Raw genomic sequence first — 20,920 nt, 5'->3', positions numbered from 1 at the left:
ATATAAAAGACTTGAGCTTTATTGGGGGAAATTATATCTGTATTTGTTGCTTCCAGGAGTCGGTAAACTATGGCCCTGTGGGCCAAACTTGAGGCCTGTTTTTGCATGACTGCTTGAGCTAATATATTTTTTTAACATTTTAAAATGTTTTTGACATTTTTAAATGATTGTAAAAAAAATAAAAATAAATTTAAAAGAATATGCAACAGAGATGTACATGGCTTTGTAAAGCCTAAAATAATTTGCTGTCTGGCCTTATGCAGAAAATTTTGCTGATCCTTGTTTTAAAGAATGCATGCCCCGTTTTGGATGAGTCATAGGAACCTTGGGGAGATGTATTATTTAGGGAATATATTATTAGGGAATAGACAAAGTTCCTGTAAAAAAAAAAGAGGCCCCAAATGCAGTGCTCAAAGAGGGATGTCTCAAAGTGCTCACAGAAGGTCTATTTCCCTTTCATGGGACAACCTGGTTCCAGGGCTGATGGCAGCTCCACCACATTATTCAAGGCCCCACATTGCCCTTGTCCTCATTGAAGAACTTGGCTTACTACCTTAGTATCCCTGCTCCAGACCCAGGGAAAGGAGAGTGGAGGGCAAAGAGTTTCCTTTCTAATACTAAATCTGAATTCTAGTGCATATCACTTCTACTCGCATCCTGTTGACCAGAACTTGTCACCTGGCAATGTTAGGTACAAAGGAAACTAGGGAATGTAGTTTCTAGCTGGGTAACCATGTGCCATGGTAAATGTGGTATGTCTTATTACTAAAAAGAAGAGAATTATTGCTGTTGGGGGACAACTAACATCTCTGCCACATTAAAGTAGACCGTTCATAATTGGGATGATTCCTGATCTTCATTTCTTTTCTTCTTTTTTTTTTTTTTTTGAAGTTTCTTTTAAGTGTTTCAGAATTCATTGTTTATGCACCATACACAGTGCTCCATGCAATATGTGCCAGCCATAATACCCACCATCAGGCTCACCCAAACTTCCACCCCCTTCCCGTCCAAACCCTCAGTTTGTTTCTCAGAGTCCACAGTCTCTCATGGTTCATCTCCCCCTCCAATTTACCCCAACTCCCTTCCCCTCTCCCTCTCCCTATGTCCTCCGTGTTATTCCTTATGCTTCACAAATAAGCGAAACCATATGATAATTGACTCTCTCTGCTTGACTTATTTCACTCAGCATAATCTCTTCCAGTCCCCTCCATGTTGATACAAAAGTTGGGTATTCATCCTTTCTGATGGAGGCATAATACTCTATAGTATATATGTGTTGGATCCATGGTCAAAGGAGCGAGACTGATACAAAGCGAAGGTCAAGCAAAGCTTTATTTCACACCAAGCATCGAGAATCAAACTGACTGGCCAGGGCCGTCTCTTGCAAAGAGACGACCCCTCCCAGCCTCACAGACTAACTTTTATAGAGCAAAGGCCTTGTGGTTGAGCCTGGCCACACACAGGTGGCCAATTGAATTACAATTCACCCTATAGTGGCTATTTGAACTAGCCTATCACTCTGGTCAGAATTGGCACTCAAAAGGCACCCAAAAGGCAGGGCCCACAATCTTGGGTGGTTAGGGAGGTGCTTTCCTGGTTGGATGTCTCCACCTGGCTTGACTCATCCTTGTATTCTGGGCTCTGTTACCTCCCGCTGACCTGACAGGTCCTGGTATATGGGCTCTGTTATCAGGGGCTGGTCAGTCATATTTTACTGGTTTCCCAGACTTGTTTCTAAGTAAGTTCCTCTGGGGGGGCAGGGTCAATCTAAGTTTACTGCATAAACAACAAAATGGCTCGCTCTGGCTAAGCAGGCCCTTACATATGGACCATATCTTCTTTATCCATTCATCCGTTGAAGGGCATCTTGGTTCTTTCCACAGTTTGGCAACTGGCCATTGCTGCTATGAACATTGGGATACAGATGGCCCTTCTTTTCACTACATCTGTATCTTTGGGTTAAGTACCCAATAGTGCAATTGCAGGGTCATAAGGAAGCTCTTTTTAATTTCTTAAGGAATCTCCACACTGTTTTCCAAAATGGCTGCACCAACTTGCATTCCTACCAACAGTGTAAGAGGGTTCCCCTTTCTCCACATCCTCTCCAACACATGTTGTTTACTGTCTTGTTAATTTTGGCCATTCTAACTGGTGTAAGGTGGTATCTCAATGTGGTTTTGATTTTAATCTCCCTGATGGCTAGTGACAATGAACATTTTTTCATGTGTCTGTTAGCCATTTATATGTCTTCATTGGAGAAGTGTCTGTTCATTTCTTCTGCCCATTTTTTGATCTTCATTTCTGAATGCTCAGCACATAGCAAGTGCTCAGTTATAACTTTGTTGAATTAATGAAAGTGAATGGAAAGCAGAAAGCAATCCTTAGCTCTGGAATAGACTCTTAGGGAGAAATCCAGGCCTTGAAATAGGAGAGGTACAGGTTGTGATGGGATTAGATTTAAGGCTCCTGAAAATGGATGAATCAGCAGTGGTGATTATATAGCTTCTAGTAAGGTAAAATCCAGAAATTAGTTTAGTCAGTAAGCGAATCTTCTCTACTTTATCCAGGATAGTATCAGCATTTAAATAGTGAATTGGATTTAGAAAAACTTAAAGAGGTGGGGAAAAGTCCAACAGGGTGGTAAGATGGGGTGGGGTTGGGAGTTGGGGTGGTATCCAGTCTGATAAATGAGGCAAGTCCAGTAGCCCCCACATTTCAGAGCCAGGCAGGCAGTCATCATTTGATAAATCTAGTGTTCTCACACTCTTTAGCAGATTCATCCATTCCTGAGGCACAGCATAGAGAATTGGCAAGATCCCAACAAAGCTCCAGAACATGAGATTGGTGTGCAGGGCAGAGTCAGGAGTTCTAGGCTAGGAAACTAAAGCAAAAGTCCAACTTTGTAGGCTGGGAAATGATTAAGTTTAGAGGCTGCTCAAATTCTCAGAGCTCTTTTTTGTTAATACTTAAGTCTGAGCCCCTTCTTTGATTTTGTGGTATCACTATAACTGGCTCAGAAACTGAGGGGAGACAGATATGGGGCCTGGGGTAACAAGGGCAGGGATTGACATATAATCCTACCTGGACTTATCCAGAAAATTTTGCTGATCCATGTTTTAAAGAATGACATTCCATTCCAGATGAGTCATAGGAAACTTGAGGGAGATGTATTACTTAGGGAATAGGCTAAGCTCCTGTAACAAGGAGTACCAAATGCAGTGCTTAAGAAGGATGTCTATTTCCCTCTCACATAACAGTCTCAAGGTAGGCCCATCCAGAGCTGATGAGCAGCTCTGCCACATTATTCAAGGCCCCACATTGCCCTGTCTTCATTGAAGAACTTAGCATACTACCTCAGTATCCCTGCTCCAGACCCAGGAAAGTGAGAGTGGAGGGCAAGGAGTTTCCTTTCTAATACTAAAATCTGAATTCTAGCACATGTCACTTCTACTTGCATCCTGTTGACCAGAACTTGTCACCTGTCCACGTTAGGTAAAAAGGAAACTAGGGAATGTAGTTTCCATCTGGGTAACCATGTGGATTAGAGAAACTAGATTGAGAAATTGAATATTCTGTGCTCTGTGTCCTTTGGTACCTTATAATGAATGTTGTTTTCTTTGTTGCAGTGAAAATAATAATCATAAAAAAAGAAATGTAGCATGATTTTGATAGGGTGATTAATCATGATAACTGATATTTTGGTGTCTTGTTATTCCAGAATAATTTGATTATTCTAATTAAAGAAGGATAAAAGCAGAACAAACTCCCAAAATTGATGTCTCAGGTCAAATTGGCCTATTAGGTGAAGATGAGATTGTGCATTTCAGCACTTCAGCCCTGCGTAATTGATGGAGCACTGCATGCTAGCTCTTTGGCTATTCAGCAAAGATTCTGTTAGAACCTGCTTGTGCAGTCTGGGGTTGCACAATATATAACCTTCACATTTTTTATAAATGTGTAAACCTATATATTATAGATCCCTATTCCTTACTCTTGCTAATTAATGGGTATCAACCAAATGTTCGAGATATATAGGAGAGATCTCACCTTGATTCTGTTAGTTTTCTTTTTCTTTTTACACTCATAATTTGACTAAAGCTGAGCCAAGCCAAGCACACATATGGATAAAAAGATAGCCAGATTTTTCATTATATGTGTGTGAATAAATATATATATATGAATATATATAAAAATATAAATAAATAAATAAATATATAAATGATATTTCTTTTTCTTTCTCTTATCCTTCTCAGGGACTGAATGAATATTTGATCAGACCTCAAGAACAATAAAGGAATAACTTGTGATTCAGTTTTCACTTAAAAAGTTAGCATCTGTGCATTTCTCTTTTGCACTTAGAATCACTCCTTTAATTGATATGAAAACCTTACAAAGAGAAATTATGTGTGCATTTAAGATATAACATATATACTATATATGGGATGATTTACAAGAGGGGAAAATGACCTAATTCATGAATTTATACAGTTTAATGTTAAGATGAGTACATTGTTAATTTAAGCAATACCTCATACAGCAGTAACTGGAGTCAGTATATGAAAGTGCATTTGAACCTTCTGGTGTATGGCTAAGGGTAAGACCAGTGAAAAATTGAGTTTTCTTCCTTTTTTGAAAAGACATTCATGCGTTTCATTTATTGAAGGTTTCAGTGCAAGGCCAAAGTATGATAGTCCATGAATTTAATTTTACTTATGCATTTAAGATATTGGCTTCGATATTAGCTGACAGATTGTATGCATTCAGTTTGGGTTCAATTTGATAATACATTTTGGATTGGTTTAAATAAAGATCTAGTAAATTACCAATTCTTAATTCTGCTACATATATTCAAGTGATATTGTTGAGACTGCTGTCTGCGGGTAATGAGGCAGTATCAGGAACACAACCAGGAATACAATGTATATTGAAGTTGTGGTTAACATCATTGCCACTGTCATTGTCCTCATCATCATCCCTTTCATTTACTTAACATCTCTGTCTGTTTAGTCGTCGTCTTGAGCTGTATTCCAGTTAGGAGAAGAGATGATAAAAAGAGATCTCCGTTAGCTCATTTAGCCTCTTAATTTTGCTGGTAACAAAACAGCTGGTAACTTCCCTGGTGAGTTTCTGAGGGAAGCTTCACACTAGCCAAAAGCGTTAATCTGATTATAAACTCAAGTGCCAATTTTAATTTTTTCTACATTGAGGATTATAACAGTGAGCTAAACGAGAATACTCATAGTGGTTAATTACTACTGCTGTCTCTGAAGAATAATGTACCTGGGAAGCCAAATTACTATCAGAAGTTTACTGGTTAGCCTGGACTCGAAACAAACAAAATGGAGTGATCTACGTAACTCATATCTGTTATGTATAAAATTTTAATACTGTAATTTTAAGCTCAAAATTATAGACATTTTATTGTTTGTAGCCCTCCTACATTCTGACCAAATTTTGTGCTACTTCGTTCATGAAAATTCCAACATATGAGTCATAAATGATTTGCTTAATGTCAACCATTTAGTCACTAAATCCAGGAGTAGAACCTATTATTTGTTTTTGTTTCTTGGAATGGTGTGGGTGCTTATGTTTTAATTTCTGATATATTCATGTGTGTATGTTTTTATGTGGTTGGATATTCACAACATTAAGCCAATGATTTTGTAAATAATACACGAAGATACATATGCTTATTATGCATTGAATCAAATTATAATTAGCTGTTGATTAGAAAGAAACTTTTGAGATTGTTTTGGGGTTTCATGGGAATAAAATATAGAAGGAGAAGTTGACTTTCCTAGAGTGTGTACTGGGGTCAGCTGGTAATATGAGGGACGAGTAGACAGCTAAAGGGTGAGGATGTGGTGTCATCAGATATGGGGTTGCCCCATTAGAAAGTTGTGGATTACTCATATGTTTTGCCCAATAATTTTTTAAGGAGAATTACTTGAAAATTGTCTTTTAAAAAAGCCTTTGGTTTTATAGTTCATATCTCACTAGTTTAGAATATCTAGCTGAGAAGATTATGTAATTGAACTGTTTTGTAGATTTGTAAAGCTTAAATTGATCTGAAAATCAAGAAAAGTGTATTTCTCTTCGGAATATATTTTTATAAAAGTTAAGTTAGAATCAGGGTTTATTTACTTTCCCGAGTGTATCACCATCGCTTTGGTAGGGTACTACCATGTAATAATAGGAAACACGTTGGCTTGGGTGGGGATTCTGGCTCTGCAGTTGAATTTGGTGGGTTCATTTGTTTATATCCTAATTGTTTCTGATAGCTCTGTTGGAGGAGGTCACGGAGAGGACATGACCTCGGATTGACCCTTGTGCGGGACCTCAGCAATCAGAGGCTTCTCCCCTCCTCCCAGTCCTGGAAATGCTCACTCTGCCCACCATTCCCACAGTGGGAGTCATTTTCTGGGATGCATTGGTGAGAGCAATGTATTGTGGCGACCACGTCGATTGGTATAACTTGAGTGAATCCAGTTAATAAGGCTTCTGTATAAATTTGAGATTTTTGCCAGCAGATGGAGAGATCTGTGTCCTGCGGCTGCCCAAGGCAAGCCTTGTAAATAAGTTCCCTTGCTTATTAAACCTGCCCCCTCCCAATCTGGAGTGGCCTGCCTCTTTTGTCTCTCCTTGCCCTCTGGGTCTGGGGCCTGTTTCAGATATCACTGGGGAAGCTCCTGAGGTTTCAAACCAGCAAGTTTCTAATAGAGTAAATTCATAGAAATGAGCTCTGATTTTGAGCCACATGTGGCAAAGATTGCAAGGGTCTGGGCTTCTCTGTGCCTCTCTTTCCTCATCTGTAATTTCTGTTACTTCAGAGCAATAATCCCATTTATTCAGAGTTGCTCTGAGGCTTAAATGAGACTGTTCATATTTAAGGACTTTGCAAACTACATATATAGTGTTAATCAAATTTTAGTGGCTTTGAAAATTGTAACTATTACTTTGCCTTGAAAGTTTGCACTGTAAAGGCATGGATATTTTGAAGGGAGAGTAAGAGCAACGGACAGGAACTAGTTTCTGACTTCATATATTTCTACCTGAATTTAGAAGATAACAGCCTTTCATAGTTAGAGACTGAAAAAAAAAGTCATTTGGTGAGTTTTGGCACATTCTAAGTCAACCATCTTAGGCCTGAGATTAGACTGTTTTTATAATTGAATTTGCACATGGTATTTGTATTCGTCTGGTTGTGTGGGGGAAAATCAATTTAGGTTTTAATATAGTGCAGATGGGGTAGAGACCTGTCCGTGGCAGAGACTCATTTGGTTCATGATGGCAGTCGTAGTCATGTGGTTTAAGTGTGAAAGAAGAAAATAATTCTTCCCAATTTCTTGGTTATTCGTTGGTGGACAAATCCCTTCTCCTTTACTAACACACCAAAAATACTTAAAGAAGCGCCAGACTGACTCTCCTTTTCAGTGAGCACTCGTGTTTGCTACCACATACATGCTTCCATTAATTTCCAGTCTATTTTTGAAATAAACCAGTCTCTCTCTCCCTCTCCTTTCTTCCCTTCACTACAGTGTATATGGGGCTACATAACATAATGCTTAAATCCCTAAAATTGTGACTACATTCACTCGGGAACCTATCACTCCATCCTGGTAGTCTCATGACTAAAAATGAATGTTTTGATGGGATTGCTTCAGAACTTCTTCATTACTTATCGATAACTGCTTGAAAAAGCTACGAGTTTTTTTTTTTTTTTTAAGGAGTTTTTTTAGGTTCTGCACACAATAAAATTGGAAAATGTTGAAACAAAGTTTTATTTTATTTTATTTTATTTTTTTAAAGATTTTATTTATTTATTTATTTGACAGACAGAGATCACAAGGAGGCAGAGAGGCAGGCAGAGACAGAGGAAGGGAAGCAGGCTCCCCGCTGAGCAGAGAGCCCGATGCGGGACTTGATCCCAGGACCCTGGGATCATGACCTGAGCCGAAGGCAGAGGCTTTAACCCACTGAGCCACCCAGGCGCCCCAAAGTTTTATTTTAAACTCAAGTGATTCTGCAGTTAAGAAGCCCTGCTCCAGGGCGCCTGGGTGGCTCAGTTGGTTGGGCGACTGCCTTCGGCTCAGGTCATGATCCCGGACTTCCAGGATGGAGTCTCGCATTGGGCTCCCAGCTCCTTGGGGAGTCTGCTTCTCCCTCTGACCTTCTCCTCTCTTGTGTTCTCTCTCACTCATTCTCTCTCAAATAAATAAATAAAATCTTAAAAAAAAAAAAAAAAAAGAAGCCCTGCTCCAGCATGGGTGTGTTGATTAGTTTTTTCCTTTCCTTTTTTTGAAGATTTTATTTATTTAAATCAGAGTGAGAGAGAGCATGAGCAGGAAGAGGGGCAGAAGGAGAAGCAGACACCCTGTTGAGCAAGGAGCCCCACGTGGGACTGGATCCTAGAACCCTGAGATCATGACCTGAGCGGAAGGCAGATGCTTAACTCCCTGAACCATCCAGGCATCCTGTTGCTCAGTTTTTCTATGGGGTTTTATAGCAGTGTTTAAAGGCCACTCTTATCAGCCTGTTTTTCTTTGAAGAGGCAATTTGAAATGATCTCTGTCAGACTTTCATTGAAAAGAAATTCGGTTTACATTGATTTTTGTCCATAAATGAATGATCATTCATAGTTCTGTAGAAACGGAGAGTGGTAGGCAGGATTTTATCCTAAGAATAATTCGATTGCCAAAAACTTTTATACCTATTTCCAAATGCGGAAACTGATATTTTACGGCTGACTTTGGGATACTTAGAATGAAAGAAAGCTGAGAAGTCGCCACAACGGTATCATGGCTGTGGGTAGTTTTAGTGAATTCCACAGTCTCACTGCTTGAAAGAGTAATAATGGTAAGTATCCTAATCCTAATAGCCAACACATGGTGTTTACTACATGCCAAGCATAGCTAATAATCTGCATAGCTGGCATTGAAACCTCATTCTTCTGGGTTCAGAGTGTGTTCTGCCAGCCACCACTCTTTATTTCTCTATGTTTGGTTCCTAACAAGAGGCCTTGTTGAGAAATTGCTTCATATATATCTGTATTAAATTATTAATTCTGAAAGGTGAAATGATAAAAATAAAGTAAAATTAATTCTCACATGATGGGTTTCTTTGACTTGATTTTCTGGTGGAGACTAGAATTGGGTCTATAGTAATAATTGTGGGAACTCAGAAGTCTCTCTGAACACTGTATAATCCTTGAGATGAAAATAGAAGGCAGGAATGTTAATTTTACAAATTGAGAAACAGAAATGCAAATGAGGAAAGTGACCTTTCTTAAAATCACTACTAAGCGAGTCACTTACGGAACTAAAAATGTTGTCTTATGTAATTACTTTTTTTCTGGATTATTTTCTATGTCGGAGCCCTCTTATTTGCATTTCTGTTTGTGAGTGGCAGTTGAGCTTGGATAAAGGATGCCATGTTCATGAGGCAGTGTGATTTAGTGGAGAGAATACTGGACCAGAAATTATCATCCCCATCAAACTTCTGGCATGCCAGGTGCCTTTGGGTGAATCACAGGGTTATTCCTTGGTTAGTTTCACACATTGAAAAAGGAAGTAGTAATGGTTGTCCCTTGTCAAGTTTCCAAGGCTTTATAAGAACCAAAATGAAATGTGGGTTCAAAGGGAAAAATATATCATTATACATTTTTGAAGGATACATGTTGTAAAGTAGCAGATGTGCAGCATTATATATGTGTATATATTAGGTTATATATATATTGTTGCTACTCTGTGTTAGATTTAGTTTTTTCATGGTTCATCCTTTCGTCCTCTCATTCTTGTGATTTCTATGATTTCTGATGACTTCTAAATCTATATTGCCATCCTTGATTTCTCTCATGAGGTCAAGTTCTGTGGTGCCGCCTCCACAGAGAACACTCCCACTTGTGTGTCCCATCGCACATCAGAATGACCTTTGCTAAAACTGATAGCCCATCTGGGTACCATCATGCTCCCACTGCATTTCCTTTCATCTGGTCTCTCAAGCTAGAAACGTTAGATTCGATTAGCTTCAGTTTTCTCTTTCTTTTGCCTTTGCATGTGTTTTTATTAGTGACCAAATTCTTTAGATTCTATTTTCTAAAAATCTCTGGAATTCTACCACTCCTGTTTATTCCAATGCTTCTCACAGAATTCAGGCCCCCATCAAGTCCTTCCTGGACTCAGGCATAATGAATTTATGAAAAGCATGTTTTTAAGAGCAACAATAGATTTAAATAATATTAGGGTGAGGTGAGGGTGGGTAAGAGATGGTGTTCTGTTGATAGCTGAAAGTATGATGCAGTCATGATTTATACTCCCTAGAAGTGCTCTGTCACAATCAAGTAATCTTGATTGGGCTGGAGGTGCCAGGTGAGGAGACCCTCTTGAGGTCACAGTAAGTCAGATGAGGTTTCCTCCCTTCCATTACCTTCCATATTGTCCCTCCCCATAACACAGGTGGGAAGTTCATGCAAGTCTGTTTGTAAATCTCTGTGTAAAGAATTTGGTTAATCGAGATAGGGGGAAAAAAAAAACAAACAACAACCCAATATTATTTCTCCTTATCACTATAGTATGAACTGAATGGGACTTCTGCTGGCATGTTTGTGTTGGAGGGTCCCTCCTTCTTACAAGTCACCTACCCTCACTGAGGGGGCAAAATAGGGAAGGTAATGGCTGGGAGTAGAGCTTGGAGAGATGATTTGGTTTGGGTAAGGTAGTTTAGGGATGTCAAAATGTGATGTTTAAAATTTGTGAAATCTAACAGAAGAGTCTATGATCATCCGAGTTGAGAGTTTCTCAAGAGTTTTCCCTATGTTCAGCTTTTTTCTTTCTTCAAATAACTTTTTGTATGGCCATCAGAGAAATTTTTCCAAAATTGAGATTGATCAATTTTTTAAAAAATGTTTCTTCACCTATCAAGATTCCTTCACTGTGTTTTCAACCATGGTGCCTTACATTTTTATTAATGATACTCAAATGTAATTCACTCTTTTAGATCCTTCTTCCTTTCATCTCAAGTTCAATCTTTTTATATATCATTTCATCTAAAACAAAACAGAGAAAGCTCGCAAAAATAATACAGTCTCTCAATTCTCCCCAAAAATCTGACTCCAAAAGCAGTGGAAAATAATATAGAGATTAGTGATGGTTTTCTGTGCATACCAAATGACAAAACTGCTATAAACCCTCCATAAACATCTCTTTTCAAAAATTTCACTTGTAAGGCAGTTGTGGCCCAGTTCTAAAGTCTTTTTCTCCCCATGGATGAGCTCAAGCTCTCCGGGCCACATCTTTGGATCTCTCTGTGGGTCTGATCTTCATTTCTGTATTCAGTGCAGTCCTTTCTCTGCTTCTCTCATTTGCATCCCCATCTATTATCCTGTTCAGCAAAACAAAGGATGCTGCTCAAACTCTACCTGCCTGAAAAGGGGGGAAAGCACAATAAATATTTATAATTTAATTTTAATTTGCTTTTATCTATCAAATTAAGATGAAGTGGTGAAGTTTGTGAATGATTTACTTGTGTATCAATTGGAGTGGATTAAAAGTTGACACTAGATGAACTATTCTCACAGAATTAAATTTTGTATGTGTCCTTGAGGAAGTGGAACATTTTGGAGTTAGGAAGATTTGTATGGAATCCCCTCCATAGCCAGTCTTATCCCTGATGGAACTTGGGGAGAAACTGTTGTGTTGACTATGGCAGAAATTGTAGATTACTGTTATGCTTTTGAGCTGTGAATATTGATTGGAGCTGGGGAAGTTTCTTTTTTGAAACAAGAAATTTATTTTTCCTAAAACTTTGAAAAGATATCCTGGGTGTGACTTCAGTGCCCTGGATTAGGCTCGTTCCTGAATCAGTGGCTGTGGACGGGGTTTGGTGTTGCTCTGATTGGTGTAGAGGGAAGTCTTGTGTTGAGAGTGGGGAAGGATCATTTTTCAGTGGTAAATATCATTTTTCAGTGGTAAATAAGAGTGTTTCTTTTGTTTTGTACTATTTGGGGTTTTTTTGTTTGTTTGTGTTTTGTCTGTTTTTTTAGCAAGGGTGTAAATTGATGTTGGTGACAGAAATCACGGGTACAATGGCACACAAGGTCCTGCCTATCCAGTCCAGCTTTACTATTCAGGCCCATCCCGCAATGGCTGCTAGTCACTGTTTCAGCCTCGTCATGCCCTTTTACACCTTTCTGCTTTTTCACACGCTATTCCTGTGACTGGAATGCTTTTCTCTCTCTTTTCTACTGGTCGACTCCTGATCAAATGCCATCTGTCTTCTGAGATCCTTCCCTCCACATGATGTTGGCTATTTTTCCCCTCTGTGATCTGTCCACACTTTGTTCCTACCTATATGATAGCACTTCTTTCACTGTACTGGGATTATGCATCCCTTCCTCTATTTTATGGGTTTTTTTTTTTTTAAATGGGTATTTTGAGGACTTTTCCATGTCTGTCCACTCCTAGTGATGGACACAGATCACAGATGGATACATCTTTATTCCATAAATTTATGGGGCTAGAAAGGTATGGAACTTTGGATTAATCCTATAATCTGGTTGATTGAGGTTGTGGTTCTCAGTAAGATTTCTGCTACACTGCTGCTGAGGGAATGCTTGGAAATGTGTGGGAGAACTTTGGGTTGTCATAATGACTGGAGTCAGGTGCCACTGGCATTTACTGGACCCGGACCAAGGGGGTTAAATGTTCTGCAACATATGGGACAGTTTTGCATAAAGAGGGATTGTTCTTTCTAAATGCTGGTAGTTTTTCCGTTGAGAACTACTTAACCTAGTAGTTACCTAGACTGCCTAGTCTAAAGTGAGTATAGTTACTTAGTCTACCTAGTCTAAAGCATAGAAACGAGGAGGATGGTTTGATGATAACAACGGAAACTTTTTCTGGCTCCCATCAACTCTTTGCATATACTATGAATAGGAGAGCCTTCTGCTCAGTTAGCAGATGGCTTGAATGATAGGTTTTTTCTACCCACTAAATCCATTTCTATCTGTATTGCCCCCATACCCTCTGGGTCATGAGGTTGGAGTGCAAGACTAAATGAGGTAGAAGTGTAGGGTCCAAGTTTCTGCTCTTCCAGGGCCTACCTTCCTTGGCTAGGCTTTCTTGGAGTCTGGAGAGAGGGACATTGGAATGAAGTTCTATGTATTTCTTTCAACAATATGGTAAGACAATTTGATCTTAATGTTTCATCCACTGCACAGAAGGCTGAGAGTGACTAATTTCAATGATCTTTTAAAAAATCTATTTATAGCATGCCTTCTGCCTAAAGACATCAATGTGGAAGGTGGCACATAGATTTAAATCCCGTTTCCTGTCATGAGGTGTCAGAAAAGCTAAATGGCTCTATCATGGTCTTTTAGGTCCTATTCTAGGAAGTACATCTTTTTGCTCATGGTTGACACTGACTTGGTTGTGGTATCCAGGATAAAATATGTCAGGAGAAAACTTGGGAGCACACTTCTTCAAACAGGCTTCTTTGATTCTTTGCCTCAAAGGGGACATTTTTGAAAAAAAGATTCCTGGAACAAAAGTTTAGTAATTGGTTGACTGTCCCGTGTTCTATAAACTATGTAGCATTTAAGTCTTGTTGAAAGAGTCTGGAATTTAGTATTTATCAATTGTTACTTGATAATGTTTTTTTGAAAGATGTTGCATGGAAAAGATAGTTTGTAAAATCAAATTTTAATCTATTTAGTGTATCTTTCTTTTTTTTAGATACTCCCAGAAGTATAAAAGCGTCCACTGCCACAGCTGAGCGGTTTTTTCAGAAGCTGAGAAATAAACATGAATTTACTGTTTTGGTGACTCTAAAACAGACCCACTTAAATTCTGGAGTTATTCTCTCCATTCACCACTTGGATCACAGGTGAGTGTGGCTGTTGGGGTTTTCGTGTTTTCGTTATACATAGTTAAATGAACATATTCAGAAGAAGTAAACAAAAGCAAGATATACTCTACACAAGATTGGTAGGAAACAGCTAGAATAATTTTGCTACATTATGCAAAATCACAAACACCAGTAATTGAGATCAGCTGAGATGCAGACGGAGATGGATGTTGCTAAAAGCACACAAAAATCATTATTCCTAAGACACGCTTATTAGTGACTAAATTCCTCATGAAATTTCTTCCTCAGTGTTAAAGACAAACATATTTCTTCTTAATTTGTGAATAGTTAGCCACAAAAATACTATTATTCAATTTCTTTAGGAAATTGCCTGGGTCTAGAATTTAATAGTCTTATAATTTTAGCCACTGACAGATAACTGCTTTTTTGACACACCTCTAAGATAGCAGCAGTTACAACTATGTTCTTGGATGTGTATTAAATTAAAATACTGTCTAGTATCTCCCAGCTTCTCACATGTGTAGAAGCATGATTAGGAGAGTTTGTGGGAGTAATGGTGAGGGGGAGGAGAGTGAAGGAGGAGAAGAGTCATTATTCATGACTCTGTGTAAAAATAGATTGTTACTGAATAATAGCAAACATCTCCAAATGATTCCTTCCTTTTTTTTTTTAAAGATATATTTATTTGAGAGAGAGAGCGCATGCTTGTGCATGCTCGTGAGTGAGTGGGGGAGGGGCAGAGGGCGAGAATCTTCAGGCAGACTTCAAGTTGAGTGTGGAGTCTGACGTGGGGCTCTGTCCCAGGTCCCCGAGATCATGACCTGAACTGAAACCAAGAGTTGGATCCTTAACTGACTGGGCCACTGAGGCATCCCCTAAATGATTCATTTGTGAAAGAATAACTACAGTTCTGATAATGCAAGTTCCTTCATTTTCACATTTTGAATACCCACTCCATGACTTACTAACTGTGGACCTCGAACAAGTCACATAGCTTTCTGTTATACAGTTTTCTCAGTTGTGAAATGGGGATAGTGATAGTCTATTTCATAGCTTGTGGTGAAGATTAAAGAGTTTATATATGTCAAGTGTTTAAAATATATAAGAGGTTTTAATGATCCTGTTCAGGTGTGGGCAGAAACCCTCTTTTCTTGGTTTATCTTATCAGAGATGAGGCAACCTAGGTCTTTATAAACCTTTATTAAATACTGGGGCACCTGGATGGCTCAGTGGGTTAAAGCCTCTGTCTTCGGCTCAGGTCATGATCCCAGGGTCCTGGGATCGAGCCCCACATCGGGCTGTCTGTGCAGCAGGGAGCCTGCTTCCCCCTCTCTCTCTGCCTGCCTTTCTGCCTACCTGTGATCTCTGTCAAATAAATAAATAAAATCTTTAAAAAGAAATAAATAAAAATAAACATTTATTAGATACTAAAGAGCAAACAGAAGCACGAATGTGTAGAGAACAAAATAGAGCATGCTGATGTAGAGAGCATGGTACCTGATCACACTCTAGCTGGATTATTCTATTAAGGCCCTGCCTTATTCCATCTGTAGCCCCAGAGGGGTGGCATAACTTCCTAGGCCCCTCACTTGGGCTTCTTTCCTCCTCTAAGTTTTGGCCTATGATTGAGAGGAGGGTGCCACACTAGAGTTCACTTGGTAATTGGATTAAGATCTTTAAGGCAGAGCAAGAAAGGGAGAGGTGCCATCTTCAAAGGTTCACTCGGGCTTTTCTTCTTGGTTTGTTTCTGGTGCCAGGGATAGGCCTTGTCTTCAAGTAATTGATACCTGAGCTCCTTGCTTACAGTGTTATGACTTTGCCCATCTCACCTGGGCTTTAGGCAACATGATTCACATATAATAAAGGAATATTATTCCTTTATAGAGCAGCCTGATTTATTGCTGATTCTTTCTCCTCCTGCTCCTCCTCCTTCTTCTTTTTAAGATTTATTTATTTGCAAGAGAGAGAGAGCATGAGTAAAGGGAGGCACACAGGGAGAGGGAGAGAATCCTCAAGCAGACTCCTCACTGAGCACGGAACCTGACACAGAGCTTGATCCCAGGACCCTAAGATCATGACCTGAGCCGAAATCAAGATTTGGACACTTAACTGACCGAGCCACCCAGGCTCCTCTAGTGCTGTTTATTTCTGCTTGTGGAAAAAAAAAAAAAAATTCTCCTGTATTTTGGGCATTAGATTTTTCTGCTGGGTAACTTTTCCCCACATGGAACTCATCCAGCCTCCTTCCAGATGGCATATCCTTATATCCACGATGGCTACTGCAGCCTCCCATCTTACCTCCCTTGTCTCGGAGCTGAGTAGCCAGCGCTGGGTACTCCATCTGCTCCTCTAGACTTAACTGGCAGCATTTCACAAGGTCCATTGCCCTCATCTATATGCGTCCCAGATGGGCAATGTTTTTGTTGGTCCCTGGAGTTGAATATAATGAATAACTGTACAAATGTTTGACCAGCACAGACTACTTGTAATCTACACACTTTCAATCTAATGCTTACTGAGATGGTTTGAAAATTATTTTTAGCATCTTAAACAGTAAGTATGTGGACCTCTGAAATACCTGATCATAATCGGGTAGATTCTTGATGAAAGATCTGAGGAAGAATGACTTGCTGTCAGGTGGATTTTTTTCTTACTCTTCCTGTGAAGTAGATGTGTGAAAACACATGAGAATTTATATTGAGTTATTTCAATGAAAGAGAATATTTGTTTTTTTTTTTAATCAATATGGCAATATATTTTCATTGTAGAAAATATGGAAAGCGGACAAGTGTAAAGAAATAGAAAAACTACAAATTGTATTACCAAAAGGAGACCAATGTTGACATTCTGTCATATTTTGCTTTAGTCCTTTTGTCTGTGTGTGTAGATATGTCATATTTTATTTAATCAGTCCCTTACTTTGGATATTTAGCTCATTTCCTTTTTTAACTTTAATCAATAACACCATAAGGCATATATTTATACATACATTTTTGTACTCAGCTCTTATACTTTCTAGTTATACTTGTTACATCCAATATTAATTCTGTAATTCCTTGTTTTACTTATTCTTCCTTTATATCATCTATGAGTTTGATAACACTTACCTAAAAAACATATTTGAGATATAGTATGTCTTTCTGTGATATAAAAAATCATTTTGATTCGTAAGACACTTTTTATTTGTTTAGTAAGCTGGCAGTTATTAAAGACACTGTGCATTGGCTCATTTGATCCTCAGCATTGATGAGTGGTTAAGAGTGCAGGTCGAGAGGGGCACTGCGTGCATTCCTGTCCTGGCTCTAACACTTACTGGGCTCGTGACCTTGTGCAAATGACTTACCTCTTCTGTGCCTCAGGTTCCTCATCTCTAAGTCCATGTAAGGTGCTTGAGAACACTAGAGGAAAAGATGCCACAAAAGTGCCATAATTACACAAAGTCAATACGCCAATTCCCATTTCACAGATAAGAAATCCAAGCCCAGAGAGCTTAAGGTGTTGGAGGTTCCCAAAACCAAGTGGAGGTAGGGTTTAAACTCAGGTCATTGCACTACAGAGCCAGCATGCTGGATGAGTGTCTGTGGGTGGTTGTTCGACTTGGTTCTTTTCTGCCCCCTTGATTCACAGCATCACTTAGCTAGTTAGTGACAGAATCGGAACCCACATCCACTTATTCAGACTCTCGAGTATGTTGTTTTTACCAGTACACTGTGATAGGTCCTAACCTGCCAGCACCCTGACAGATCTTGGTTGTGGGGTGTGTGTGTGTGTGTGTGTGTGTGTGTGTTCTGGTATTGTTATCTTTCTTCCCTTCATCTTGTTCTGACTCATATTTTTAATTTCATCATTTCCTGAACACTTATTTATTTATTCTCTGCTTTCTTTCACCAAAAATATAAGTTGGTTTATAGAGATATCTGTAGGACAACAAGATAAGAGTAAAGTGAAATATGAAAGTCAGGGCAAAGGAAAAATAGAAACCCAGTTGGATGATTAAGATAATGCAGTTATTCTTGGTTCCAAGACCAGAGATGCTTTTGGACAGGATAGAGTGAGTGTCTTTAGAGAAACGAGTTTAGAGGGCTTCACCTCAGTTGGTGACATCATGCTGTAATGCACTTTGGGAAAAGCAAAGCTACGGGGATGTCAGGAACTTGTGTCAAGGTGTGATGGTCTTTGAAACCATATGGCACCCTTCATATTGTGCAACCAAATTTTCCTACTAATATTCTTATCCCCGTAGTGCCTCCAATATGAAACTCTGATAAAAGACCATGACCTTAAAGCAATATTCCATATAAATTGCTTTTCTCAGAGTAATATTGAATTCAGGTTAGACTTCCCTAGTAAATATTCGAATTGTAGCTATTTTGACACTTCAGTGAGAGTTAAATGTTGAGTGAGCAGCAATAGGAATTGAGTTGGAGGAAATACTGACATTTTATGTGAAAATTGAGGAGCCTAACAAGGACACAGCTGAATGGAAGATGCCCATTTCTGCCTGAAGGAGGCAGTTCTCAAGAGCAGGGCCATGCTATTCCTCAGGAAGTAGATGACATATTGCTGAATGGATTCCATAGAATGTGGAAATTTTTAATTATGCTACAAATTTCAAACATTGTATATGTTATTTATAGGAAATTTTGCAAATGAGAAAAATTACCAAGAAGGAAGTAAAAATCATCTGTAGTTTTACCACCTGGGAATAGTTTCTACTAATACTTTCAGTTATAAAGGTCTACATGAGGGTAGATGTATAATATTTAAAAAGTTGAATCCTACTGTACATGATATTTTACAATGTTTTAAAATTAACAAAATATCTTGAGGATTTTCCCATGCCAACAAGTACTCATTTATAATCAAGTTTTTTTTTTTTAAGATTTTATTTATTTATATGACAGACAGAGATCACAAGTAGGTAGAGAGGCAGGCGGGGGCGGGGTGAAGCAGGCTCCCCGCTGAGCATAAAGCCCAATATGGGGCTCGATCCCAGGACCCTGGGACCATTACCTAAGCCAGAGGCTTTAACCCGCTGAGCCACCCAGGTGCCCCTATAATCAAGTTTTTTATAACTAAAGATTATCCCATCATCGGATACAAATAAAAATAGAGATAATCAAATTCTTACTTCTGCCATTAAAAAATCCAAAGTGTCCAAAAAGTGTTTAATTCTGATCAGTGTAAGTACCTGAGGTATCCACTAAGATAAGCTGGTTTGCAAAATCTGTCTCTGGATAAAGTGAATGAATTTATGTGCTCCACAGATTGGTTAGCTATATGTACTAGTTACATGATAATAAATGCCTGTCTCAGTGGAGAGTTGATCCTTTAACTGGTGGGGATTAGGAGCAGGTCCAGCTCTCCATAAGGTCCTTCTAGTTCACAGAAGAGCTCTTCCGCGCCTTGGGGAAGCTCATTTCCTAGTTGCATTTGGGGTTGATGGGGAGAGTTTGTGATGCTTCATCCAAGCACATGTTCTTCCAGGCCAGGTAGGAAACACACAAACAAGAACTTGAGTTCTTCCCGTGACTTAGGCTTCGTGGGTTAGACCACAGGGTGCCTGCTACAGACCAGTTACTAAGTAAACATTAATATTCTTACCACAGATGATGTGAAACTACTTCTCTCCTTTATGTCAGTCCCTGATGCCAATCATATCGCCATCCCGGCTGATTGCCAGGAGAGCCTGGCTACCAGACTGTTCGGGTGCCAAATTAAGTAGGCAGAAGTCCCTAAGAAATAGAAATAGGCATGAATGTCAGCTCCAGCATGGGCAGAGATGAAAAAAAGTGATGTGTTAATGCCAGGCACACGGCCAGTCTGCTCATCATCTGTGTGTCACTTCCGTGCTTTCCCTCTTCTTGTCCAAATGCTGCCCATATTTCAGAATTCTGCTTACATCTCCAGAGAGCTTCTCCTGACCTTTCTAGTTTATATGACTTTCTTACTGCATTTGCCTCCAGTGCAGTTTTTAAATTTGTGCCACTCTTTCTGGCATTCTGATGTATAACATCTTATATTGTTATTTATGTGCTGCATGTATACACATATGTATTAGTTGTATATCGGATACTAAAAATTTCATTTGCTGCCTTTGATCACAATTGTAATAAATATTTATTGCGGATTTTTTAATTTAAGTTTTAATTTTTTTTTTGAATTGGTAATACATCACATGGTTCAAAATTTTTTTTATTTTTTTATTTTTTTATTTTTTTGTTTGACAGATTACAAGTAGGCAGAGAGGCAGGCAGAGAGAGAGATAGAGAGAGAGAGGAGGAAGCAGGCTCCCTGCTGAGCAGGGAGCCCAATGCAGGGCTCAATCCCAGGACACTGGGACCATGACCTGAGCTGAAGGCAGAGGCTTTAACCCCCTGAGCCACCCAGTGCCCCCACATGGTTCAAAATTTAAAAGGCACAGCAGGTTATAGAGAAGAAAAGTCCACCTCTGTCCCTGTCCCCAGCCACCTGCTTTCTATCCCTGGGGGCAACCACTATTATCATTAAAAACATTTTGAAAAAAAGAAAGAGAAGAAGAAGTGGCTCAGCCAATCAGTGGTGTGCTGGTGTTTATTCATACTGGCTTATGGGAGTTGAAACTTTGTGAGTTGTCATTATTATGATAGCTCAAAGTAGGCCACTTAAGTGTGAGTACTTAACAGCGTGGAAATCAGCAAATGCTACAAAGCAGGGACTTTACTTCTGGATGTATTTTAATTTATAAATATTATTTGTTTCAGTCTTTGTTCCATCTTTCTTATACAATGAACAAATATTTTAGAATTATTTCTCTAGAGAACAGAGAGCCAATTGTTGGACATTTACGAACAGCACTACCTTAGTCCTGGCATCTAGAGATAACCACCATTACACTCTGGGATGCAGCTTTCTGGTCTTTTTTCCAGGTGTACATAGTAATACACCAGTTGTACATAGTTGGTAATAACTCCTGATTAGATTTTAAGATTTGTCTTTTTTTTTTTTTTTTTTTTTTTTGCTGTTAAGGATTGTGCATTGTTCTTATAAACCCCATTTCATGTACCATGTTGTCACA

At 39.0% G+C, this 20,920-nt stretch overlaps 1 protein-coding gene across 1 annotated transcript in view; it reads left to right on the top strand.

The window, feature by feature from the left end:
• LOC111157818 (neural EGFL like 2) overlaps positions 1–20,920 on the top strand; it is a 334,472-nt gene that overhangs the window by 42,179 nt on the left and 271,373 nt on the right. The window contains exon 3 of the mRNA XM_022519484.1: positions 13,731–13,881. Within this exon, the coding sequence (XP_022375192.1) occupies positions 13,731–13,881 (151 nt within the window). The remainder of the gene's footprint in view (positions 1–13,730; positions 13,882–20,920) is intronic.

This window comes from Enhydra lutris, unplaced genomic scaffold, assembly GCF_002288905.1.
Source record: "Enhydra lutris kenyoni isolate GAN:26980312 unplaced genomic scaffold, ASM228890v2 scaffoldscaffold56, whole genome shotgun sequence".
NCBI lineage: Eukaryota > Metazoa > Chordata > Mammalia > Carnivora > Mustelidae > Enhydra > Enhydra lutris.
The sequence above is the reverse complement of the archived record's forward strand: the minus strand, read 5'-3'. Positions and strand labels throughout refer to the sequence as shown.